General features: G+C 39.7%; 4 protein-coding genes across 8 annotated transcripts; 3 read left to right on the top strand and 1 right to left on the bottom strand.

Annotated features, from left to right (window-relative positions):
- The first annotated feature begins 239 nt into the window (after nucleotides 1-239).
- LOC104000017 (MICOS complex subunit MIC60) lies at nucleotides 240-3,378 on the top strand. 2 transcript variants are annotated; one of them, XM_009421944.3, is made up of 3 exons: nucleotides 242-722; nucleotides 1,333-1,467; nucleotides 1,579-3,378. In XM_009421944.3, the coding sequence occupies exons 1-3, from the start codon at nucleotides 306-308 to the stop codon at nucleotides 3,190-3,192; spliced, it is 2,166 nt and encodes a 721-aa protein (XP_009420219.2). In that variant the 5' UTR covers nucleotides 242-305; the 3' UTR covers nucleotides 3,193-3,378. The 2 variants fall into 2 exon arrangements, with proteins under 2 accessions (XP_009420220.2, XP_009420219.2); XM_009421945.3 differs by lacking the exon at nucleotides 1,333-1,467 and having other exon boundaries at nucleotides 240-722.
- A 500-nt stretch (nucleotides 3,379-3,878) lies between these two features.
- On the top strand, nucleotides 3,879-7,637 carry LOC104000018 (uncharacterized). Of its 2 annotated transcripts, none has more exons than XR_010501876.1 (4): nucleotides 3,879-4,012; nucleotides 4,145-4,338; nucleotides 6,841-6,932; nucleotides 7,190-7,324. XR_010501876.1 is itself a non-coding variant. In XM_009421946.3 (4 exons), the coding sequence occupies exons 1-4, from the start codon at nucleotides 3,997-3,999 to the stop codon at nucleotides 7,252-7,254; spliced, it is 291 nt and encodes a 96-aa protein (XP_009420221.1). In that variant the 5' UTR covers nucleotides 3,879-3,996; the 3' UTR covers nucleotides 7,255-7,637. The 2 variants fall into 2 exon arrangements, 1 of the variants encoding a protein (XP_009420221.1); XM_009421946.3 differs by having other exon boundaries at nucleotides 4,145-4,262; nucleotides 7,190-7,637.
- Nucleotides 7,638-7,752: 115 nt separating this feature from the next.
- Nucleotides 7,753-18,622, bottom strand: LOC135651613 (protein transport protein SEC23 E-like). The gene is made up of 12 exons (XM_065171827.1): nucleotides 17,671-18,622; nucleotides 17,393-17,566; nucleotides 16,799-16,960; nucleotides 14,424-14,566; nucleotides 13,440-13,515; nucleotides 13,133-13,305; nucleotides 12,969-13,047; nucleotides 10,544-10,621; nucleotides 10,037-10,198; nucleotides 9,690-9,953; nucleotides 8,532-8,636; nucleotides 7,753-8,250 (listed from the first exon to the last, which is right to left on the bottom strand). The coding sequence occupies exons 1-12, from the start codon at nucleotides 18,457-18,459 to the stop codon at nucleotides 8,104-8,106; spliced, it is 2,352 nt and encodes a 783-aa protein (XP_065027899.1). The 5' UTR covers nucleotides 18,460-18,622; the 3' UTR covers nucleotides 7,753-8,103.
- Nucleotides 18,623-19,099: 477 nt separating this feature from the next.
- Nucleotides 19,100-24,365, top strand: LOC104000020 (putative zinc transporter At3g08650). Of its 3 annotated transcripts, XM_018819839.2 has the most exons (7): nucleotides 19,100-19,419; nucleotides 19,836-20,650; nucleotides 22,285-22,569; nucleotides 22,855-22,983; nucleotides 23,147-23,244; nucleotides 23,392-23,510; nucleotides 23,613-24,365. In XM_018819839.2, exons 2-7 carry the CDS (start codon nucleotides 20,183-20,185, stop codon nucleotides 24,203-24,205), a joined length of 1,692 nt encoding a protein of 563 aa, XP_018675384.2. In that variant the 5' UTR covers nucleotides 19,100-19,419; nucleotides 19,836-20,182; the 3' UTR covers nucleotides 24,206-24,365. The 3 variants fall into 3 exon arrangements, with proteins under 3 accessions (XP_018675384.2, XP_009420225.2, XP_009420224.2); XM_009421950.3 differs by having other exon boundaries at nucleotides 19,988-20,650; nucleotides 23,392-24,365; XM_009421949.3 differs by having other exon boundaries at nucleotides 23,392-24,365.
- Nucleotides 24,366-24,673: the final 308 nt, after the last annotated feature.

The following is a 24,673-nucleotide window of genomic DNA, read 5'->3' as shown; positions in this document are numbered from 1 at the left end:
GCTGTAATGGCCGTTTATGTGTGTAATTGTCTTATTTTACAAAAATATATGTCATGATATTTATTACGAATAAATGAATAAATAAATCTTGATTCCAAATTCATTTAAAAGATTTCTCGATACAAATTTCCTTTTTCTTTTATTCATCATTTGGGTAATTTCGTAATTTCGGATAGTTGGTAAACGTTGCCAGCAATGCTTCCCATGTCGCTTTCGCTGTTGCCCAATCTCACGCGCACACACCCACACACACACACTCTCTCTCTCTCTCTTTTTGATGCTGTGGGAATAACGTTCTTGAGGCGATGCCGGCCTCCTCCTCCGCCGCCAATCGCCTCCCGGGAATCCTCTTCTCCAGAGCCCTGGCGCCGCCACTGGACTCCGATCTACACCCGGCGCTGAAGCCCCAACCGCGCCGCCGGGTACGGAGCCCCGCATTGCCCCGCGCTGCTGCCGGGGCCCGCCCGAGAAGATGCGGCGCTGCTTCCGGCGGGAGGAGGAGCGGCCCCGCCACCCCCCTGCTTCGCTGGAAGTTCAGCGAGAAACCCCCGTCGGAACCCGGCCGTAAGGTCCAGGACGTCGGCCCCGGAGTTCCGCCACCACCGACCCGCATCTCCGCGAGGAAGCTCGCGGCTGGGATCTGGCACCTGCGGCCTCTGGGTGCTGATGGAGGCGGCCGCGGCGGCGGAGGGGAAAGACGGCGGGCTCCTCTAGGTCCTGAGGTACGATAACACCAAGATTGCCATCCGTTCGAAGTTTTGTTTCTAGGGTTTCTTTTTCTCTATTAGAAATCTGGTTGATTCTTGTCAGAAGCTCACATTTTGGCGGCACACTCTGTGCTGGACTTGGAGCTGTTCTTGTTCAGATTGTTCAATACCTTCCAAGATGAGACCTTTAAAATATCTTCGAAATCCCTTCAAAAGAACAAATAGAACCCTTTTTTCCTTCGATTCTTGATAGTCGATGATTCGGATGCAAACATGGATAAATTGTCCTCTAAAAGAACTATACATCTTTCTTTTACCAACATGTTCTTGATACCTTGCTATTTTCATCATTACAGGAACTCAAGCAATTAGTAGTACTAGATCCATCTGTAATATAGTCAGCTTCATTCCAAATTCCTGATCTATTTGGTCACTAGTTGCTCTCACCTGATCAATGGCATGAGACGCAGGCTTGGCCCTAACACCTATACTTGTTGTGATTACTAGTTGTTGTACAGGTCTTCAAGTTATGATACTTGCCGTCCTTTCTGAAGATGCTATCTTGCACTTGGGATGTTTGAATGTTATTGTTCATTGACTTGCATCCCTCCTTTATACTTTGCAGCTTGTTCCTGGGTGTCAAGAAGTTCAGTTGTTTTATAATCCCCTTAGCACTGACCTCCATGTTAATAAGAATAGGAAGAATGGGCATGCCAGTCCTGTGTCTGTCTTAAGTCCCAAGTATGGTGATTTCCACAAGGTAATCCATTATTCTTATAAATTTGTTGACGTTTTGCCCTTTTCTTTTTCACCAGTATTCTGTGTCACTTTGATTGATGCTACTCATCTGGAACGGTCTGTTGGATTTCAGAGTTCTGCAATGGAGAAGGCAACTAAATGGGACCCTGGGAGCTCAATGACCACGGAGGAGGTCTACCGATTCTACCGTCACCTGAAGCTTCTTGAAGACCAGGAACTGAACACAGTTTCTACTGTTTCTTCTCTACGAACTGAGCTTGAAAGGGCTCGTGCCCGCATCAGTGAGCTTGAGAGAGAACGTAAATTGGCAAAGAAAAAGCTGGACCAATTCTTGAACAGGCTTGCTGAGGAGAAAGAATCGTGGCGGAGCAGGGAGCATGAGAAATTTAGAGCTATAATTGAGGCAATGAAGGCCGACCTTGGCAAAGAGAGGAAAAAGCGGCAAAGAACGGAGATCATCCATGGTAAGCTGGTCAGTGAGCTTGCTGAGGCCAAATTAACTGCAAAGCAGCTCTTGCAGGACTATGAGAAAGAACGCAAAGCTCGTGAACTTGTTGAAGAGGTTTGTGATGAGCTTGCGAAGGAGATTGGCGAGGACAAGGCTGAAATTGAATCTCTGAAGATGGAAGCGATGAAGATACAAGAAGAAGCTGAAGACGAGAAGAAGATGTTGCAGATGGCCGAGGTATGGCGTGAAGAAAGGGTTCAGATGAAATTAATTGATGCAAAGCTTACTCTTGAGGAGAAATATTCAGAACTGAGGGACCTAAAAGCGGAGTTAGAAGCATTTTTGGCTGCAAGAATGACTAAAGATTCGGACTTTGCATCAATGAAAGAGGCTGAGTTACTTAAAGGAAAAGCAGACTTGGTAAATATTGAAGTGATAAAAGAGTTCTCTTACCAGCCACCACTTGCTTCAGAAGACATTTATGCCGTCATTGAAGAACTCCAGCCAAGACAAGAAACTAATGCGAGAGACATCAAACCTTGCTGTGTTTATAGCCCTAGAAGCCATGCCTCCAAGGTTAACACAGCGAGTCCTGGGACAGATGTCTTTCTAGAACATCCAACAAAGCAGCATGCACATGAGATGATAGATAGCAATGATGATGAAGATGAAAGCGACTGGGAAACAGTTAGTCAAGCCGAGGAACAAGGCTCAAGCAATTCACATGATGGGAGCGAACCATCTGTCAATGATTACTGTAAACAAAGCTATGCTTCAGTAAGCGAAACGGAGTTGAAGGAGAATGGTAACAACAAACTAAACAATGAAATCATAGAGGTTTCTACTACAAATGCAAAATCAAGAAAGAAGGTGTCTTCAATATGTAGGCTTTGGAGATCATCAGCACATGATAATGTTGAAGACCTTAAGAAAAGGTCGCTGTCAAATGGAAGGATATCCACTGGAACCCTGGCTTCGAATAATTGCGAAGAGTACAAGAAGCTTTCAGCTGAGTATACAAATGGAAGACCAGATGGAAGGATCTCCAACGGAAATCTATCTCCTGACATGGGGTTGGTTGAAGCTGGTTTGAGCCCAAGAAGCATAGGACACTTAAACTCTCCCGACTTACTGAATTCTCACATTCCTCGCGGAACGAAGGGGTGCATCGAATGGCCACGAAGCGATCAGAAGCACGGGCTAAAGGCGAAGCTACTGGAGGCAAGGATGGGGAGCCAAAAGATTCAGCTGCGGCACGTCCTTAAACAGAAAACTTAGAATGTTTATTTGATAAAACACATTCTTGGCCACCAAGCCAAGAATGTTTTCCTTTGTTAAGGCAGACTTCAATATCATCTCTCCATGAAATCTCATGCACGTTGCTGTATGGGCTTGAGCAGTGCCTCTTTGTAACTTCTGTAGCCTCTAGCTGTCTATTATTCTATCTGATTAAGCAATTTAGCATGGAGCTTTTGTTAGAACTTATATTGCTGCTGTAGATGCTGTCAAGACAAGTATATAGTTCAGTAAGTACTAATGTCTCTGAGCCAGCAAAGCAAATCAAGTTCAAAACCGATCATGTCTAGAAATGTTCCAACTTCATCGGTGAGAATGCCATGGTGATTGATCATTTGCATCCTTACAGAACTATTGGGCTATTTCAACATCATTAATTTGGATTTTGTTGTTCATGCGCACTGTTTGGTCTTAATAAGCATGCATCGAAATAAGCATGTGGAAAACATCAAATCACTCCAAAGAAAGCATCGAATCGCTTGAAAAGGTTTAACTAAATGAATAATGCACCACTGCACATCGAGCACAAGATTGTCGCTTTAAGATTTGCGAACATATCGACTCGAAGTGCCCGATCGATCATTGCACCGATACGAGCACCCAAATCACGCAACTTGGGTTTTCACTTCAAGATTCGTGAAATGCTCGGACTCAGAAGACCGCATGGTGTTTTCCACTTTAAGATTCGTGGAATGGATCTCTCTACATCTCTGGCGGTACACTGCACAACGTTTTATCTCGGAGTTCTCCTCGGCCGTCCCTTTCTGCCATCGGTGAATAGTGACCATGGTGTGTGAGAAGTGTACGGTGCTCTCTCTTCTTCCTCGCTCTCCTTTCCCTTCTCTCTACAAAGCCCCAAAGTTCTGATCTTTCCTTTTTTTCTTAATTTTTAGCTGATGATGTTGTATTCGTCGTCCGATCGCTCTCTTTGCAGGCGAGAAGAAGCTGGCCAAGGTGATCGTTCCGGACAAGTGGAAGGAGGGGGCCAGCAACACCACCGAGAGCGGCGGACGAAAGATCAACGAGAACAAGCTCCTCTCCAGGAAGAACAGGTCCCTGGTCTCTCCTTCGATCCTTCCTTCGCTTCTTAGGTTCCGGTTCTCGTGGAAACCCTCATTCTTTGTTCTGGTAATTAAGGTTTCTTGCTCGTTTGATTCGTGATTTTTGTCTTCCTCTCGTACAAGTTGCTTCTTTTGCTAGTTGCTGGTTCGGCGTTGATCAAAATTCCATTTTGATTTTTGATGCGCTTTTGGAGGATTGCTGTAGATCGTAGATTTGATGGTACAGAACGTTTCTACTAGCTTCATTCTTTCGATTAATCGTGTAAAAGAAGAGGATTGATGCAAAGGTCATCTTGCCTTTGACTCTAAGTTACACCATCCGTCGTGTTAATCTGTTCGCCTTCAACCGAGGTAGGTTCGAAACCCTAATTTGGTTTATAAGAAGTCATTCTAAATTGTTGGTGTCATTTAATGAGGCCAAGAGAGAACAAAGACTTATGGAGATAAGGAATCAGACAAGATAAAACATTTTTTTTAGGGATTTGCCCTCTTTCGTTTCCCTCTTTGTAGGTTGTGTTTCCTTTGATATCTCCGGACTTGATTGAGCTTCAACTGCCAATAGCTGCATTAGTTGTAGTTATGATCTTTTACATATCTTGTGAAGGTACTAATGCTTGTCATGCTAATTGGGGCTGAGTTATGTGTGAAAAGTATGCCCTGATAGGCTTGCAATGGCATGAGCCAAATACATTTATGGTTTCTACATTTTAAAGAGACATGGACATGGTGGATAAAGTAGTTTATAGGTATAGTGATTCTCACTGCGAGTAGAGCACACAACTTCAATTTGTTTAGATGAGGGGAGCTCTGCTAAGCATACATATATTTAACATAATTAACCCCTTGCATCAACAAGGGTTGTGTTTCCTTTGATATCTCCAGACTCGATTGAGCTTCAACTGCCGATAGCTGCATTAGTTGTAGTTATGATCTTTTACATATCTTGTGAAGGTACTAAATCTTGTCATGCTAATTGGGGCTGAGTTATGTGTGAAAAGTATGCCCTGATAGGCTTGCAACGGCATGAGCCAAATACATTTATGGTTTCTTCATCAAGAAGGTGATTTAAAGAGAAATGGACCGGGTGGACAAAAGTAGTTTATAGGTATGGTGATTCTCACTGCTAGTAAAGCATGCAACTCCGATTTGTTTAGATGAGAGGAGCTCTCCAAAGCATACATATATTTAACATAATTAACCCCTTGCATCAACAAGGGTTGTGTTTCCTTTGATATCTCCAGACTCAATTGAGCTTCAACTGTCGATAACTGCATTAGCTGTAGTTATGATCCTTTACATATCTTGTGAAGGTACTAATGCTTGTCATGCTAATTGGGGCCGAGTTATGTGTGAAAAGTATGCCCTGATAGGCTTGCAACGGCATGAGCCAAATACATTTATGGTTTCTTCATCAAGAAGGGGATTTAAAGAGAAATGGACCGGGTGGACAAAAGTAGTTTATAGGTATGGTGATTCTCACTGCTAGTAAAGCATGCAACTCCGATTTGTTTAGATGAGAGGAGCTCTCCAAAGCATACATATATTTAACATAATTAACCCCTTTCATCAACAAGGGTTGTGTTTCCTTTGATATCTCCAGACTCGATTGAGCTTCAACTGTCGATAACTGCATTAGCTGTAGTTATGATCCTTTACATATCTTGTGAAGGTACTAATGCTTGTCATGCTAATTGGGGCTGAGTTATGTGTGAAAAGTATGCCCTGGTAGGCTTGCAACGTCATGAGCCAAATACATTTATGGTTTCTACATCAAGAAGGGGATTTAAAGAGAAATGGACCGGGTGGACAAAAGTAGTTTATAGGTATGGTGATTCTCACTGCTAGTAAAGCATGCAACTCCGATTTGTTTAGATGAGAGGAGCTCTCCAAAGCATACATATATTTAACATAATTAACCCCTTTCATCAACAAGGGTTGTGTTTCCTTTGATATCTCCAGACTCGATTGAGCTTCAACTGTCGATAACTGCATTAGCTGTAGTTATGATCCTTTACATATCTTGTGAAGGTACTAATGCTTGTCATGCTAATTGGGGCTGAGTTATGTGTGAAAAGTATGCCCTGGTAGGCTTGCAACGTCATGAGCCAAATACATTTATGGTTTCTACATCAAGAAGGGGATTTAAAGAGAAATGGACCGGGTGGACAAAAGTAGTTTATAGGTATGGTGATTCTCACTGCTAGTAAAGCATGCAACTCCGATTTGTTTAGATGAGAGGAGCTCTCCAAAGCATACATATGTTTAACATAATTAACCCCTTGTATGTTGTATAGGTGCATTAGCTAGAGGTTATTCATGCATATTATGGAGTAGATGTTCATCAGTCTTTTTCATTAAGTACTAATGTTTTGTGCCATAAAGTTGTTCTTCTTTTGAAAATTTGATCCATCATGATTTACTAATAACCGGTAGGATATTATGCTGGCATTATGTAGCTTCTCATTTCAGTAGGCATTGCCATCTGTTTTAAATGTATTTGTTATTTGCTTTACCACGTTATAAGACTTTCGAGTTATGAACTGACTCTGAGATATTTGTTATTTCCCAGGTGGACACCGTATGGAAATACTAAGTGCATAATATGCAAACAACAAGTACACCAGGATGCAAAATATTGTCATACTTGTGCATACTCTAAAGGTAAGGGATCCGATGATTTTAGTTTGATGGGTTCTCTTCAGGATGAATCCATCTCATAGTTTTGTATCCAAGACATCCATCCACATGCACTAGAATTCACAAGTTTTAGTTTCTTGTGCATGTAGTCTAGATTGAGGAATCAATCTCATTATCAGACAAAAAGCTTTCATGAGTTGATGATCTTCACCATAACTTTTATCTTGTAACAAATTAATCTTGGAGTTCTTTGTTTAACTTCATCCATTTTTGTGATTCAGGTGTGTGTGCAATGTGTGGGAAGCAAGTTCTGGATACGAAGTTGTACAAGCAAAGTAATGTATGATGCTACATCATTCCTAGCAACACAATGTTCATGATTTTCCAGGCTTTCTAATATGCAAACCATTGTTGAATTTGCTTCTGGCAAAGATGACGTAGAAACTGTTGAATGGGTGTCGATCTTTACCTGTCCACCAAAACGGGCATTGAGATGATTTGAGCACCAGATATTTCTTGTTAGCTTTGCGGCCACGATTAGCTTCAGTGAGTTGGCTTGGCATTTTAGGTTCTTGAATCATAACTAGTTGTTATTACTGATGGTGTTTACTGTCTCATTTTGAGGATTGTGTTAATCTTTATTGCAACACTTGCAAATCATATGGCTCATGCCATTGTAAGTCTCCAAACATCAGCATCTGCAATTATTACTTGCGGTATTTGCTTTTACCTGCAGCGATCTCTGCATACAAGCATTTCTAATCGCAAGCAACCCAAACATCTCCCAAGTCAATACTACCCATCGAGTAACATTCATAAATAAAATGCGAAACAATAAAGTGTATATCATATAATCTAACATATTAAATAAACCTCCTTTGGTATTCCAGCTTAGTCACTACATTACAAAGATTATTAGACCCAGAAAAGTCGACCAACTCAATTCTTCAGAGAAGCCAGCGATGGAATGTTTTGCAGGAAAGGCTGGTGCATCACCCAAGAGGAAAAAGAATTAGATCATACTCGAACTTTATTATTAGCCAATTAACATCAAACTGGCTTGGCATAGAAGTTAAATATGATTGGAAAAGTAAAGGAGAGACATTGAGCACACCAATATTTTACTTCCAAACCAAAATTAAATAAGACACCTGGGAACAAAGAAAAGAGAAAAAAGAAACGGGTTTCCAATTCCTCATGACTGAACAGCCAGCCTCTGAAGATGCTCGCAGAAAACTCGAAGGCTGACATCATCGGTAAAGATGACATCACTCCCCGGAACTACCTCCTGGGCAGAGTTATATGTGGCTGATGGGTTCAACTTGGCCAATAAAAATCTTGCCTGCAGAGGAAACAAAGCCAATTCAGTCATCAGCCTCAGTACACTTAACAAAATAGGTCTCCCTAAATTTGCTAGACCACACCATCATGGGATTTGTTTATATTAGGTTGATAATGTCAGCTTATTTAACACCATTGACAAGGAGTTAATGTTTCTTTCTTGTGATAAGTGATCTATGTATCACACTCATTGTAGACATCATGTGGCAATTCCTTTGACTAAGGTATAAGCAATTAAGGTCTTGCAATACCAAGTTAAGGACAGCTAAAACTTATACAGACCTGGGAACCATGCTGATCGCAGATAACTAATCTGGGAACAGGGAACCGCTCTCTGATAATCATTTGAGCATCATCGTTCGGTGCTTGTAATAGCAGAGCAAAGGCCTGTAAACGACAGAAAATACAAAAATTCATCAATAAACTATTTATCTGATAAAATGACCTTAATGAAGAAGAGATATTCCATAAAACCTAGATGCTTGTAAAAGGAAATCAATATGGGAGCTTGTTATAGTTTTGCCTTTGCCGGTGCAAGTGGCACCTTCAACATCAAAACCTACCTCGTTCATGCTAAACAATCATTTTTCAATATGTTAAAAAATCTTTGTTACTAGGTCTTCATGGCATAAGAATAGCACCAGCATAATCACTCAGCAGTTGTCTTGTAATTTCTGAGAGGATATAGCTGAGAATAAGCACTTTCCAGTCGAAGCAGGGTGAACAACCATCAACAGCTCAAGGTTCTTGATTTTGTAAACAAGGTGATGTAGAAAAAACATTAGATACAAGATAAAATTACAACAAATAGACCTGTTGTGGACTCACAGGTGGGACAGACTTCTTGATGGGAAAATATTGGACGTGAACGATCATCACAGTAAATTGCTATGATAGCTCAAACAGTTTACCAAAAAAATTAAGCTTCAGTTCTTTGGAGGCTTTGCATAATCAAAAACATTGTATGGATTGTGCTAGAAGAAATGGATAATTTGTACTCTTGCTGACACATTCAAACATATAGATGTGGCATAATACAGATAAAGGACTTTATCACAGGCTAAGAGAGCAATCTAATGATGAACAACCGAGTCTTATCATATTGCCATGATTATCAAATGACAGTTCAGTTTCAGATGGCAGCAGCACTAAGATCAATAATGAAGTCAGACGATAATGTTTAATGCTTTGCTGGAAAGTAGCAGGTTATGGACATTTCTCTGGAAAATAACAGGTCAAACACTGTCCATATTGTGCTGCTAATTTTTTTTGTTTGATGCCGCAAGGGTTGAGAAAATTCCCATATAAGAATTACAGATATGGAACTAAAGTTGACTAATAAATTACACATAAGCAAAACTAATGCACTAAAACATCCGAGAAATCAATCTCTGAGGAGAACATCAATGAGTAATCAACATGATAATTCCATAGAATTACCTGATGCTCTGGCTGATTCTGGTAGCCCATATTGCGCCACTGAGCAATGGTCATACCATGAAAAATTACAATGCTGAAATAAGAATCGAGCAATAGAATACGGTCTGCAGATATAGATGCAACATCTAACAGTGCAGGAGTAGGAGGCGAATTAAAAGAATAAGAAATCAGTGAAGGCTGGATCATGACAACAGAATTGGAGACACTCTCTCGATTCAACAACATACGGAAATATGCAGTCTCATCAGGGCTATTGTTAAAAACCTGTGGCAAAACAATGTAAAATAAGTTTAAGATAACTGTATAATACAGTAAAATTTACCTCTGATGACCATGTAATATAGTACCTGAACAAACTGCGAACGCCGTAAATTAAAGATGAACTGTGGTAGTATTGAGAAATTCGGATGTAGTGTAAACGATGAAGGGTCATCTTTTCTGTAATTACCAAAACGTGAGCAGAGACGGATAAGAGATCTATCCAACCATCGTGTTGCATCAAACTCTTCCTGAAAAGAGAAAGCTTATTGTTATGAAATAAAACAAATGCAGAATGCTGATGTAAAGTTTTTAATATTCCGAATCTATTATCTCAAAACATGTATGCTAAATTTGTTAACTTGAACAAGATAATCTAACTTGCAAATAACTAGAGAAAGTAGGAAAAGAAACTTCATCACAACAATCTGGCAACAGACGGTTTTACATATAACATTTGTTAATGCACACAGAAATCACAACAAAATAAATGTCAAGCAAGAATATAAACTTCACCAACTATGATTATAATAAATCAAGGATTTTGGCAAGTGATCTTAACACTGAAACTTCGATCGAACTTAAGTCGTGCTTACCTCCATCTCCATTTTCAAGGAGATATATCTTGCTAAAACAACAGCTGCAGTTTCCTGGTCAAACCCTTCAACTAATTCCTGCACAAGCAGTACCATTCTAGATAAGAAATTAAGTGTAATCATGCTCTTTTAAGCCATAATCAACAGCAAAAAATTGTTAAACAAAAGAAGCAATTTTTCACGTTACATGTGGAACTGAAACTGACAGAATCCAAGAGAAAGATAATCAAGTAACATTGACCTAAACCTACTATATCAGGAACAAGTTTAATCTAGCATGCATATTTCAATATAACCTGACTATCCAAAGGCAAACCCAATAGCCAATCATGGTGCACCGAATTGATACTGCACTATCCTGGTGCAGATACAGTGGCATGACATAGTAGTGTGAAGAACCTTGAAGTCTATACCATGGTTCGCCTTACTGGTCCGTACCGATATACCGACCGGCTGTCAGTATGGTATTTACATAACCATATCGATGTACTGACACGTTGTATGATGGGACATACCGACAAACTAGTATGTCCCGCTTATACCATTCTTCTATCGGACCAGTATGTACCACCCATACCGGACGATATACTATGATACAATGAACCTTGGTTTGTACTTTGTACCACATGTTTTTGTCCTAACCAGTGCGGTCAGTTCCATAATTGCAGATGTGAACTAACACAAATTAACATATCCATCCCAGTCATACATACGGTTTCTTGTGCATGACCTGGACATTTAACATACGAGGGTATCTGAAGTGAAAAGAAAGAAAGAAAACATGAGGACCACAGAAAGGACATGTCCAAGATACCATAGATAAAAAGCAAAGAAGTAGGTACCCATGAGTAGCCTAGGGGTAGTAAAAGGTCCAAAATTGCACAACAGACACATACAATTCAACAAAAGTTCAAAGAAATGACAATTTTAAGAAAAGGAAATAAATGACAACCATAATCCTTGGAGGCTAAATTGGCCAACCCAAGGCATGAAACAAAATACTGCATGAAGCAACATTAAGGAAACAGAATAGCCCAGGCAGGCCTGAGACTCATGAAGTTCACTTATTTTGTTAGCTGAAAATTTGCAATTCACGTTGCAAGAGTAAAATGTCAAGTCCACCTCTGGCTCGAACCTCAATGCATTATGTGCAGCCACATACCAAACTGCATGACAAAGGTCCTCATTTATGATGAATTATTTGCTCGCTTGACTATATTTGGAGGACAAATTTAAAAGAAATAAACAAATTATTACCTCACATAACCTAACTGCCCAAAATGCTAACAGAAACTTACCTCTCATAGCAAACTTCTTATCAGAAACAAAATGCAAAAAATTGTTAGGTATATCAAATTTGCTTGCAACATAGTTCCGCATATCAGCATGCTAAGTTTGCGAAGGTTAAGGAAGAATTATATTTTGTTGGTAGGAAAGACATCAGAGCTGTTCCTAAAACTAACTTCAGTTTAGTTTCTAAATATTGAAAAACATGAGAAATTTGATATCAAACCAATCCTAGACTCGACTTGTAACTCATGCATCTCTATATGTGAAGTTGAATGTAAAAAGTGAAAATCAGAACAAATGCATATTGCAAACTGTAGCATTTTCTCATAATAATGGTATTTTGGTGGCACTTGGAGTATATTTCTCCATTTTATCAATCTAGGATGACCTGATCCATCTTTCTTCTTATAATTTATTAGCGACACCCTATGTTTAGTCCCACAATGGAAATTGGACGAGATTTAAAATAGTGTTATAAAGGGTCAAATGGATATACCGTTATTAATTTTGGCTTAAGCATTTTGGTCCAATGATTCAACTTCAACAAGTTAGTTATCTCATTAGGAGAAGTCATGTAAATGGTATTAAGACCAATCTAATTATGGGCATAGTGACGGCCTAATCGGACTACTCATGGACGGACCTAGAGACACACTACATCATGGAGCCACCACTAGTTAGGCTCATATGCACCATTTAGTTTTGGACTATGTTGGTCCTTGACGAGGATATAAATCCAAAAAGGGAGAGATCACGATGGGAGAATATTTAAGTAAATGCGTAAAGGATTTGATGAATGGACTATCATCATAAACCATTGGTTCATGCTTAACAAGTTAATGGATCAATTATCTCGTCAAGTCATGTTGTAAAAAAGCAAGTACTACATCACACTTATTCCTAACGAAAATTTCTACATCTCCAGAATTTTCCCAGTTTGTTCCATATTCACATTCCATAAGTAAAGAAAATTGCATAAAAAAGTTCTGGAAAAGTAAATGTTCCAAAATCAATCATGATCAGCTCATGCTTCAATGCAAATTTGGCATCATATTATCTTGAAACAAAATTTCATCCATCATTATCAATTGATGTAAAATCAGATAAAATATACAACAGCTATTCCACAACTAACCTCTGTGTTGGAACCATCCACCCATGTCCTAGTAATTGTTGTAACCCTTAACCTCATTTGGCCTTCAGGGTTCTGATAGCTACAAGAAAGGATCATCACATTGATAATTAATAAGATCTGCAGTAAAAAAGGAAATCAATAAAATAGTTGAAAAAAAATCATACTTTGTTAAGAATTGTACATATAATTGTGGGTTCGGAATTCCAGGTTGATTTGAGCGTTCACTAGGTGAAATATCAAAGAATACAGTCAAACAAGTACTTCTATCAAGACCACACATCTTCCATGAAGTTGTATTCCCTTGGCCTACAACAGTGTCAGCACAAACAGCGCCCTTCTGCAAGAGTCCAACGAGTCAGAATTGCATTCGTTAGACAAGGAAGTTTTGATTTTCCTCACAGAAAAGTCCATTTGAACATGTATTTCATGCCAGGGTCATTCAATAAAATTTTAGCCATTGGGTAGGACAACCTTCTCCAAAGATGTACATGGTCCAATAATTCCCTGAATTTTGATGTCCTTTGAGCAATTGATCTCAAGTGTGCCACTGGCATTAAAAAGGAAGTATCACAGATTTAGTACATAATTGTATGCCTTGAAGAATATATTAGTGTACAGGAATATAACGGCAATAGTAAAAATAATTTACCAAATGAAGCCAAAAAGAAAAGCAATTTCTCCATCCTTGGGTTAACTGACTATGCTTTATAAGGAGGTAAAAGGGAAAATTAAAACCAGACATGTCAAACATGGCCATGAGAGGTGTGTTAGGAACTGGATGATTGATGGGATGGATGAACCATAAAATTAAATATATATGGTTAACTAGCTTTCCATCAGGAAGAGAAGCTATATATAAAAGACAATGAACAGTCTCGGGGAAACAAATCTAGCAGTATCTGGTTGAATCACTAACAAAAAGAAAGCATTAAGTCAATCTTGCATTTACATCAAATGTCAATGAGTGCTCTATTGCAAATTAATATGATTAACACACTTTAGTTAAAATAAAAGGATTGAGTTTCAGACTCAAAGGTAGAAGAAACTTTTAAGGATGAAACTAAATGAAACTATGCATATCCAATGAAGCTTTATGAGTAATCTAGAAGAAGCTCATGCAGCAGAATCAGTGTAATAAAAAATGTTCTGCAGAGTAACTTCTTACTACCAATAAGCCTGTCAACAGAGATTGGTAATGCAGATGTTTGCACCAAACTTGCTATATCTCTACTATTTTGTGAGGAGAGTCTCTTCTTTTTGGGTTTTAACTACTTTTTAATGGCTTCTTTTTTTATATTTTCTAAAATTTCCATGGTGTCTTTGGACTAAAAAATTTAGAGACAGCTTGATCGTCAATACACAATCACATGATCAAATTTCTGAATACATAGATAAGTGAAAAATGAAGGTGGTACATAACTATTACAATACTGGGGAAGAACGCAACCAACTTACTTAAAAGAAAGGCCAAGCGACTGCTCGCCATCCTCAAAAATCTGCTTAAAAGAATCTTTAAAAACTGAATGTCCAAAACTTTCGGCAAGGACAACCAGTCCACCAGTTCTTTCAACTGCTACTTTCATCTCTGCAACCCCAACCTAGGCATGCATCCAAAGGATAAAGAAAATGATTTTAGCACTTGAATCAGGAACTATGGGTTGGCATTCCGAGAATCAAGAATAACTTCAGGAATAGCACTTCTCTTTTTTTTTGGTGTTCAAAATGTGAAAAATGGACTTGTGTATTGTGTGAGTCCACATGCAGGAAGGCAGGCATTCAAGAATGCATGTTTGTCTATGTGCACATATGTGATGAAAGAGACACCTAGCTGTCCATTGTATATCTGCAAGCCAACTGGTTACAAAAAGGCATAACAATAACAATAGCACGTGCTACCGATCTGGGAGAAACATGAAATTAAGCATTTGAGTGTTTTGCAAACAATATCACATTCCTGTAAACCTTGGACGAAGAGGGAAATCTGCAAATTGCACTCTTAAATTTGTGGTAACCTGAAATATTTGATTTCTTTGCTTTGGAAGTTCAAACAGTCCCTGTACTAATTAGAAGTTCACTAAGATGTCACAGTTATTTTTAACTAGACAGAAGTTTTACTTAGCAAATTAATGTGGTTCAAGCAACCTTTCCTATAAATCATTTCCCTTGCATTTGATTAATTAATTTTAAACATGCCAAACCTATAATAGGCTCATACTTGCAACTGAAACCAAGCCATAATGTCATATCCCAGAACAGCAAGTTTCCATCATAAGAAAAACAAATACTATCTTGATAAAAGAACAAAGGACTGAACTTTCCAACTATGGTCAATGTTGTCAGGTTTGGAAGTGGAGTTGATATGTTCCAAATCTAGTGATTCTTTTAAAACTTTATTGACGTTGGAATGACAGCATGTAATGCATGAGATATTCCATCTGCATGCATCCTAAGCACATTTACTCACTTTAACTACTTGAGACGAACAGTCAGGACATCCATCAAGAAAAGATGAGTCATGTGGCAAAGACCTAATTGAAATTGCAATCTCGACTACAACACATTTTAGTCTGAACTCAAAACTAAAGCCAAAGTGCATATTATCACATTCCATCTTCTTAATAATAAGGTTCCAAATCAACTTTTAGCAAATTTAAGGTTACACTAAAATGATATAGATAAAACAATTTAAAGAATTAAACATGCGGGAGTGTGGATTGACTGAAGAAACTTGTTGTGGTTCAATTAGATAAAGTTTACATGTTAACTAAAGTCAAACTTAGAATGCAATTTTCTAGGTTCCTAAATCAACATAATAGGTTCTGTGGTCAGGTGGGTCCAAAATACTGTTCTCTAAGAGTAAAAGATTCATGTAACGCTTTGATGCTGCTGCAGCTATATTATCCTTCTTGATATCATTTTCCAAGAACCTAAAAAAAAGATTCTTTCTCTACCACACTAGAACCAAGAGAAAATGTTTCCTACATTACCAAAACCAGTTAACACCAGTTAAGTTCTCCAAGTTTTCTGGTCTACTGTGGACAAAAGTAGTATCTAGATCTGTTTCTAGCCTCCATATATATATTCATGTCAAATGAGGTAATTAATAAATTTTCAACTTACTACTTACATTGCACTTCTTTGGAAACCCTAAATATCTAAAGCCTTGTAGGACTTCTACAATACAAAATGATACTAGATAAATTTTGTAATAATTAATGCCTCATTTCAGCAAACCAACCAGGATCATGGCATCATAAACAAATAACTCCTTCAAATTACTTACACGAAATCCTGAATCTGACTGCATCAATAAAAACTAATACAAGATAATAGGAGATATCACCAAGATCCCTCTCTTGAAGCCATTAAGCATTTTTTGTTTCCTCATCCACTGCAAATCTTTAAATACCTATCTTGGTCATGTTTTCAGTCGTCAATTAAAGCACATATGTCATATATCATCTAGGCATTTCTTTAGATGTTGCACCTAATGAAACTGACGTTAGCTTTAGATCTTAAAAAAACTGATCATCAACAAACTCAGGCAGTTGAGTATCAATCCCAGACCTTTAAAAGATAAATCCAGGTTCATAGTGACTATAAAACTGGAAGACATAAAATCTTAATGCTATAAAAGCATTCTAACATGTATGACAGGCCAGTGGTGAACATTTCTTACTTGTCTAGAGAAAAAAAAACAAAATGACCAACTACTCATGATGTTATCATTTGGTCATCAATCTTTCTGTTACCAACCATCTGTAATGCATATATACAGCTGATTGAATAATTAAAAATGTCCTACTGGGACAACCAACAGCAACACTGACCTGATCAAGTGCTGAAGCGAAAAGGTCCAAGACATGACCCTGGTTAACCAGCTGCTTGGCAAGATTATCATAAAATTTAACAGCTTTGTGGAAATGTGGAGCAGCATCTTTATCAAGGTCTTTATGTGAACGCACTGGCTCCGATAGATCTTTTGACACAATCTGCCAATCACATATACAGTAAGTTCCATTGCTTAAAAGAGAAAATTTAATTGCTCAGGTACTAGGAAACAAATAGAAGTTCTGGAGACACCAAAATAACATGATATAAACATTTATTTTAAATCACACCAGCCTATCTAGAAACTATGCTCACTAGTAAAACATCAGACATTGGAAAAACATACTATCTTGTAGCACTGACAAGTGATTTTAGTCAATATTACATAGTCATTAGTTCAGAGTTATAATAGTTCCAGGACATAGAACAGTTAAAAAGCTTCGCATGTAAAATTCAGAAACCAACACTGACTCAATGAACATGTATAACCAAAAAAAAAATCTATAAGAATATAAAATCAGATCTAGTTTCTTTTTCCAAATACAACATCAAAAGAACCAAGAAGGATGCATCAACAGAGTATAATATTTTACCATTCCAGGACCAATAGTACATGGCCCGCCAACTAAAGCTATGATGCGGGCACCAGTACCAGAACTACATGCTCCCAGAAGACCAGCCGCTACACTGAGGGCAACTCCTGTACACCGCAAAGGACGATTCCCAGCTTCCACCGGCCACTGATCCATCTGTAACTCATCCAGCAACTGGAGTAAAACAAAATCAAAGGGGAAAAACCAAACTATTAGCACAGAAGACATAAAAAAGGTACCAATTGAACTAAAATGCGCAGAGAGATAAAAAATCTCACAGAATTGAGGGTGTATTCACAGTCGGATGTTGGAAGCAAGAATCTGTTTACAGACGTCGATGGATGAAACCCATTTGCTTGGGGTCCCTTCGGGTACCCTGGCGCTCCGGCAACGGCACCATGGCGAACCCCCGAGGCGGAAAGCCCCAACTGATCCAAGATCTGCTCTTTCGGGATCTCCTTCGTTCCCCGGAACACGTAGATCTTCGACATATCCGCAAAGCCCAGCTCGTGGAGGTGGACCTGGGTACCGAAGGTGATGAGCCCTACGAGGGCCTGGTCGGGCAGCAATCCGATGGCACGGCGCATGGCGGACTTGACGAACCCGAGTTCCTCCTCAATCAGGCAGGTGTCGAGGACGAAAAGAAATACGGGTGGCAGCGGCGGGGCGGCGGCGTCGAGTGGCGGTGGGGCGTACTCAACAGTGGTGCACTGGGGATAAAGCTCACCGGGAACGTTGGCCTCGCTGATTCCAGCGTAGTGCGGAGGAAAGTGGTTGCGGGAGAAGCAGAAGGGGCAGATCCAGATCTTGGCGGCGAAGTCGACGCGGGCAAAGGGGTTGAGGACGGCCGCGCAAGGCGGCTTGCAGCGGAGCGGGGAGTAGGGGAGAACGACGAGGGAGGGGGAGGAGCGGATCGGGGCGACGGAGGCGGCGACGGGGACCACGCACTTGCTCGCCTCGACCTTGGATCGGGGCCAAGAGTTCCAGGTCATGCGGACGCCGTCTGGGCCGTCGGGGTCAGGAGCGACGGCGGCGCCGCCTCCGCCTACGGCGAGGTCCTCCGCCATGGACGCGTCGGATGCGGTGGTCGCTATGACAACAGGGACGGACGACGATCGATCGCCGGCGACGTTTACGAGCGGAGGGGCAGAGGCGATCTGAGGGTGGGATCGAAAATATCACGGGAAGAAGAAGGATTGGAGATCGTAATTCTGGGAGCAAAACGGGGATAATAAGGTAAAAAGAGAAATCTGTTTGACCTTTATCGTTTCGTTTCTTCTTTTGTCCGATCGAGTAGCGGTTCGGTCGAACTCATAGGAAACTGGACCGAACATAAAATCGATTTAACCCGACTCTGGGTTAGATTTGGATGCTAGTTTCTCACATTTACGCACGCACATCCAAAGTGATCAAATGGAGTTATTAAGAACCGACCCGGGAAAATAAACCACGGAGGCGATCCAGCCGAACCATCTACATCACTCCCGTCGACCGGATGAGATCGGAATCATACGCGCGCAACGCGGTTAAGGGCTCGGGTCGGCCCAACCAAGTCGGCCTTCTTAAGTTAGATATTGTCGAATGTTGCTCCCATAACGCACTATCGGGTCGGATAAATGGACTGTTGGATCTGATCCGAGTTTTTTCACACCTCTTGCGCGTAACGTAAGCGGTTTTCTGAAACATCGGAGCTGCTCGTTTCAGCCCGCTTAGTAAAACCGCGTGCGCCACCCACCTTAGTTTCGTGCCTTCCCATCTCCGTCTCCGTCATCGCACGTTATTTGGATTGACGCATCAGGAAGGATCGGCCGCTATCCTATACGAGATCATTCGGCCGATTAATTCGTCAATCACAATACTCGACTCGCAATTCCATCTCCGATGCCCGTCCTACACAAAGGAAATGCGTATCTTGTGTCGATCGGTTGAGGATTGGAGACCGGCGTCCTATTTAGTGTTGGGTTTCCTCTCTTTCGGGTCGAAAAATTGTATATGATTTTGCCGGAATTTCTGGAGTTCCGTTTAAGGTAATTTGCCCTTATGCGATTCTTCCTTCCTTTTTTTGCGTTCGACGATATTGGAAATTAGGGTTCGGTTTGTTTTCGGTTTAACGAGGGCATCGCGTTCATTTGGAACTCCTTTTGGTGGTCGGTGACCTTAATATTTTCATTCTCTTCAATCTGGAAGGTGGTGATGAAAGGGTGATTCTTTGGGGTTGATTTCGTTGTAAAGTGCAGCTCTTTTACTGTGATCTTGGTGATGATTAATACTGGTAGATCTCAAAATTCAGCTTGCATCTTGCGTTTTGTGCGTGATGAATTTTTAGTTTTTGCGCCTTCTGATTTAATGCTTTTTGTTCGTGTAAGTCATTGGTCTTTCTTTTGTTCTTTTTTTTTTTCTTTTTCTATTGCTTTTTTCTTGAGTTGTTTATCTTCTTTTACAGTTTGCTGTGAACTAGTATTGTCGAATGCCTTCAGAATCATGGCAGTTGTTCTGCAGTCGTAAAGATCCTTGTGACCTTAGTCCTTCATATTCTTTATCTAACTCGCTGATAGCATGGTTATGCTGATGATCACGAACTCTGACATCCTTTAGGAATGATTCAGACTAGTCGGAAATGACAACTATTCAAAATTCAGATTGGTGACTTAAGAGTTATATCTGTTGGACAGCCTAGTACCTGATTATGGAGTAACTAAAGAAACTTATTTGCTTGCTTGCTTGCTTTGGAATCTTTGGCGCCTAAAATCAAGCAGGATATAGTTTGTTGATTTTGGTACATTGCAAAAGATGGCCTCACTGTGTAGAGGCCTGCTAGTGGTACTGCTTGTTTCTGTTTTTCTGAATGCTTCCTGCATTGCTGAGTCTGAGAAGGCAATTGTAAAAAGAATTCGAACAGCTCCTCAGAGAAACCTAGAAAATGTAGTCATTGATGGAACTGGCAAAATTGCTGGATTTGATAGCTCTGAAGGAAGTTTCCAAGGTTTCGATGACAGGAGAGTTGGTAATAGCAGAGTTTCAGTGTCAACTGTTGCATGGCTTACACTTGCCATGGCTGCAGCAACGGGTTTAGGTTCAGTTCCATTCTTCTTTGTAGAATTAGAGCCGCAATATGCGGGTGTTTGTAATGGTTTGGCTGCTGGAGTGATGCTTGCTGCAAGCTTTGATCTAATACAAGAAGGACAGATCTATGGTAGTGGAAACTGGGTGGTTTTGGGGATTTTAGCTGGTGGAATCTTCATTTTGCTTTGTAAGAAGGTAAGATGTTGTGTTTTTTCCCATTTCTTTCTTTTCATGAAGAGCAAATATCACGAATATATCTACTATCTTTTATCATGGATATTTATTCCGTTAATTTAGTTACTTGCTTATCTTTGTTATCTTTTCTGCATTTGTTGATCATTTGCTTTGCAGTCCTGAGGAAAATGAACTGATAAAAAGCATTATGTAGGTGAAGAATCTTACTTTATATCATCTCTCATATATGTTGTTGGGTTTGTGCACTGAAATTTAGTTATACAGTTCGAAGATGTTTAATCTATATTCTTGTTACTTGGATAATTATGTAATGCCTTCTTCAAGCTAACATGAGAGTATGATTGATGCAAAAAATGACAGAGAACCACCGTACAAGAGCCACATTTACAATTGAATCAGACTATAAAAGCACTTGGCAAATTTTAATTTTGTTCAGTTAGGTTTGGGTCCTTTTTGGCTTTGGTGTGGATTAGGTAGTTGATCAGTTTTGAATTATATTCTGTATATAATTCTTTTAAAATGGAGTCTGATGATCATTCCTTTTCTTTTTAATGTTAGAAACCTAAGATGACTTAGATTAGGCATCAAATTCAAGTGAGTTCTTGACTTTCCTTATTGATTAATCTAACCATTTTATGTTTGCTCTGTAGTTACCAAAAAGATGAACAAACCGCACAGAGGATTTTTCCTTATGGAGTTCTGATTCAGGTGTCCCGTTGGTTGGGTTAAAAAAGAAGTGGCACAATTGAAGAAAATATGTTTGTATATTTTTCTTTTAGAATTAAAGGAAAGGAGGCTACAGATTTATAGAGTTATTTTCTGTTCTCTTTTTTTCTTACTTTTTTGCTTTAACATCTGCAGAGCAGCACTATTGGCCATCTGAGATCGGATTGAACTATTGTTCAGATCCAACACCCACCTAGTATCCAGAAATTAACTTAGGCTGGTTTCTGATGAATAAACATAAAATAGTTTTAAAAGAAACCATAAGAGCAACTTCGAATTTGGGTGGAAGGTACCTTTCTCATGCAGTGCAATTGGAATATGAAGACTTTAGTTTCTTGTTCCTCATCATACTTGGTCCTTTTAGATAAATGGGGTTCGAATATAGTGGTAGAGAAAACATGAACTGAAATTAAAGTCTTTTTTTAAAAGACAATCCTTATCTTTACAAAGGGGTGTCATCAACTTGTATACTTGAAGATAATGAATATATAAATTGAGATTCAGTAAACAGCAAAGTGAAGACTCAATATATCTTATACTAGCTCTCGGAGCATTTGATTTCCCTTGATAACCGTATATTTTGAAGCAAGTTTCATCTCATATTCTCGTTTGAAACTCATATCCATAATGATTTTCTTTTTGAAATATTAGTTTGCCTTTAACGCTTTATGGATGGGCTATGAGTTCTTTCTATGTCGTAAGTTGATTGCTTTCGTTAGAATACTATTTGGTGCATGTGAACAACATGGTTGTACCTAATTGCATTATCAATTTGGACAAGTATTTTGAATCATCTCCCTTCTTAATGGTCTGTCACACACCATTATATTTAGAAGAAATTTCATGACTTATGATTTGCTTAGGCCTGCATCTAAATATATTAAGACTATGTACTACCACACATGCAGTTCCTTGAACAATATGGAGAAGTAAGCATGTTGGATATCAAAGGTGCTGATGCAAGTAAAGTTATTCTTGTTGTTGGAATAATGACTCTTCATTCGTTTGGCGAGGGCTCTGGTGTTGGGGTATCTTTTGCTGGCCCAAAAGGATTATCTCAAGGTCTTTTGGTGACGTTAGCCATAGCAGTCCATAATATACCTGAAGGCTTGGCTGTAAGCATGGTACTTGCATCACGAGGGGTTTCTCCGCACAATGCAATGTTGTGGAGTGTCATAACATCCTTGCCACAGGTAAATAATCAGCCTCGTTTTTCTTGTTAATTTTATTTGATTGTGCACAAACTACGGACATAGTAAATTTAGTCACTTGTTCGTTTTGGAAAGATTTTGGAGTTATAAGATAAAACTCTTACTGTTCAATTTCTAGTTTAGAATTGATACCAATGGACACATGGCAACATATGATGTGAAGTCCTCCTGTTTCTTTTATCTTGTTTCTTATATTTTCTACTGAGTACCTTTTTTTAGGAAGCATAAGTTGAAACCTCTTTCTTTTTTTTTCTCTTGAACCTTTAGCCCATTGTTGCTGTCCCATCTTTCCTTTGTGCTGATACATTCCATAAAGTCCTGCCTTTCTGTACGGGCTTTGCTGCTGGCTGCATGATCTGGATGGTGATTGCAGAAGTTCTTCCTGATGCTTTCAAGGTAATTAATTAATTGATGAGTCTTTAGTTCAGTATGCTTATCAGATGATGCTAGTAACTACTGAGTGAAGTGCAAGATTCCATGCATGGATAATTCAGGATTGATGTATATCAGTTAAAATGCTATCAGCTTGTCATTTGTTGCTTCCATTTTGCTGTTCCAGGAAGCAGTTCCTTCTCAAGTTGCTTCTGCGGGTACCCTTGCTGTAGCATTCATGGAAACCTTAAGCACAGTGCTCCAAGGTTTTAGCCACGGCCACAGGTTAGTGTTCAGATGTTATAGGTCTAATCCCTTGACTTGATCTTTTAGTTTTTTATTTTTAATTAAAGACTGGTGCAAGTATTTGACTAGTAGCATGCGTTAGTGTCACGGTAAAATGAGAGAAAAATCTCGTTCATCTTATTGCAGCTCTGAGGACACCTCTGGCTTTTTAGTATCGCTACTTTTTGGTCTTGGACCATTGCTGGGTGGCATCATCCTTGTTGCTTTTGCTCTTGCTTTCTACCTGCAACATTCACTTCTCATAGGTGTGGCTTCTGGAATAGCATTTCTTCTTGCTATATGGAGGCCCCTACAACTACTTATGTCGTCGAAGATTGGGTTCCTTTCCTTATCATTCTTCCTCGCAGCTGGCTCTGCATTCTACCACATGGCCACAGCTTGCATCCCGAGGCTTGTTCGTCGCAGGAAGGCCTCCGTCAATGACATTGCATTTTCATCTGGTTTTTCCATCAGTGCAATCACTCTGCAATCATTTTTTGCATGTGGAGCTATCTCACTACATGCCTTGGCAGAGGGGCTTGCTTTGGGTGTGGCAGCCCCGAAGGCTTATGGACTCGGCCGTCACATGGTTCTTCCAGTGTCACTGCATGGGCTCCCCCGAGGTGCAGCTGTTGCAAGTTGTATCTTCGGAGCCACTGATAGCTGGCGAGGAGCCTTAGCTGCATCGGCCTTGACTGGACTCGCAGGTCCAACCTCGGCGATCGGAGCTATACTTGCGGGCATCGACTACAACGGCCTTGACTATTGGATGGTCTTCGCCTGTGGAGCACTGGTTCCTAGTTTTGGCAGGATACTACTGCGAGCATTGAGACTGGAAGCAAGGAAGAGCACATACGGGTTCCTCATGGGGCTTGGATTTGCATCTCTGTGTTTGATGTCCACTAGACTGGTTTGTTTACACACCCCTTACTGCAACTCAGCTCCCGAGGCTGTCACATAGCTGGTTGTGAACCTCAAGAGTGGTGTTGGACTCTCTTTTCTCTATATAGTATGTGGTGATTTGTGTGCAGACAAATTAACTGTTGTGGCCATTGGATTTTGAAGGAGAGAAAACATGAATATATATTAAGATGATTAGTAATGAAAATGTGCCTTTTGGATTTTTTTTTCCATCAAATTAACCATGGTATGAGGTTGTAAGGATTAAACATGATTGAAGTAACCGTCAGTGTATAAGAAAGTTGATCTTATTTTGTTCAGATGCTGACATTCAATCGTAGATGAAATAACGTGTGCTTTTTCTTCTATTTTTGATAGGAAAGATGGAATAAAGCATTATTAAATTATTTTTTATTAGCTATTTTTCTATTAAAACAATTCCCAGCATATACAAATTCATCGTTATATGTTGGCAACTCATTGGTTTGATAATAATTTTGTTAGATGTAATGGGACCACTCTAAACCAG

This window comes from Musa acuminata, chromosome BXJ3-10, assembly GCF_036884655.1.
Source record: "Musa acuminata AAA Group cultivar baxijiao chromosome BXJ3-10, Cavendish_Baxijiao_AAA, whole genome shotgun sequence".
Lineage (NCBI taxonomy): Eukaryota > Viridiplantae > Streptophyta > Magnoliopsida > Zingiberales > Musaceae > Musa > Musa acuminata.
Note: the sequence above shows the minus strand (reverse complement) of the source record. Positions and strands in the feature narration are given on the sequence as shown.

What these genes read in the sequence shown, in the direction of transcription:
- LOC104000017 (XM_009421944.3), top strand. Translation starts at nt 306, where the DNA reads ATGCCGGCCTCCTCCTCCGCCGCCAATCGCCTCCCGGGAATCCTCTTC. An exon ending in GGGCTCCTCTAGGTCCTGAG is followed by an intron (nt 723 to 1,332) that starts GTACGATAACAC and finishes TATACTTTGCAG; the next exon opens with CTTGTTCCTGGGTGTCAAGA. An exon ending in AGTATGGTGATTTCCACAAG is followed by an intron (nt 1,468 to 1,578) that starts GTAATCCATTAT and finishes GTTGGATTTCAG; the next exon opens with AGTTCTGCAATGGAGAAGGC.
- LOC104000020 (XM_009421950.3), top strand. Translation starts at nt 20,183, where the DNA reads ATGGCCTCACTGTGTAGAGGCCTGCTAGTGGTACTGCTTGTTTCTGTT. An exon ending in TCATAACATCCTTGCCACAG is followed by an intron (nt 22,570 to 22,854) that starts GTAAATAATCAG and finishes TTGAACCTTTAG; the next exon opens with CCCATTGTTGCTGTCCCATC. An exon ending in TTCTTCCTGATGCTTTCAAG is followed by an intron (nt 22,984 to 23,146) that starts GTAATTAATTAA and finishes TTGCTGTTCCAG; the next exon opens with GAAGCAGTTCCTTCTCAAGT.
- LOC135651613 (XM_065171827.1), bottom strand. Translation starts at nt 18,459, where the DNA reads ATGGCGGAGGACCTCGCCGTAGGCGGAGGCGGCGCCGCCGTCGCTCCT. An exon ending in TATGTACAATTCTTAACAAA is followed by an intron (nt 13,048 to 13,132) that starts GTATGATTTTTT and finishes CCTTTCTTGTAG; the next exon opens with CTATCAGAACCCTGAAGGCC. An exon ending in TGGATGGTTCCAACACAGAG is followed by an intron (nt 10,622 to 12,968) that starts GTTAGTTGTGGA and finishes CTGCTTGTGCAG; the next exon opens with GAATTAGTTGAAGGGTTTGA.
- LOC104000018 (XM_009421946.3), top strand. An exon ending in CTCCTCTCCAGGAAGAACAG is followed by an intron (nt 4,263 to 6,840) that starts GTCCCTGGTCTC and finishes GTTATTTCCCAG; the next exon opens with GTGGACACCGTATGGAAATA. An exon ending in TACTTGTGCATACTCTAAAG is followed by an intron (nt 6,933 to 7,189) that starts GTAAGGGATCCG and finishes TTTGTGATTCAG; the next exon opens with GTGTGTGTGCAATGTGTGGG.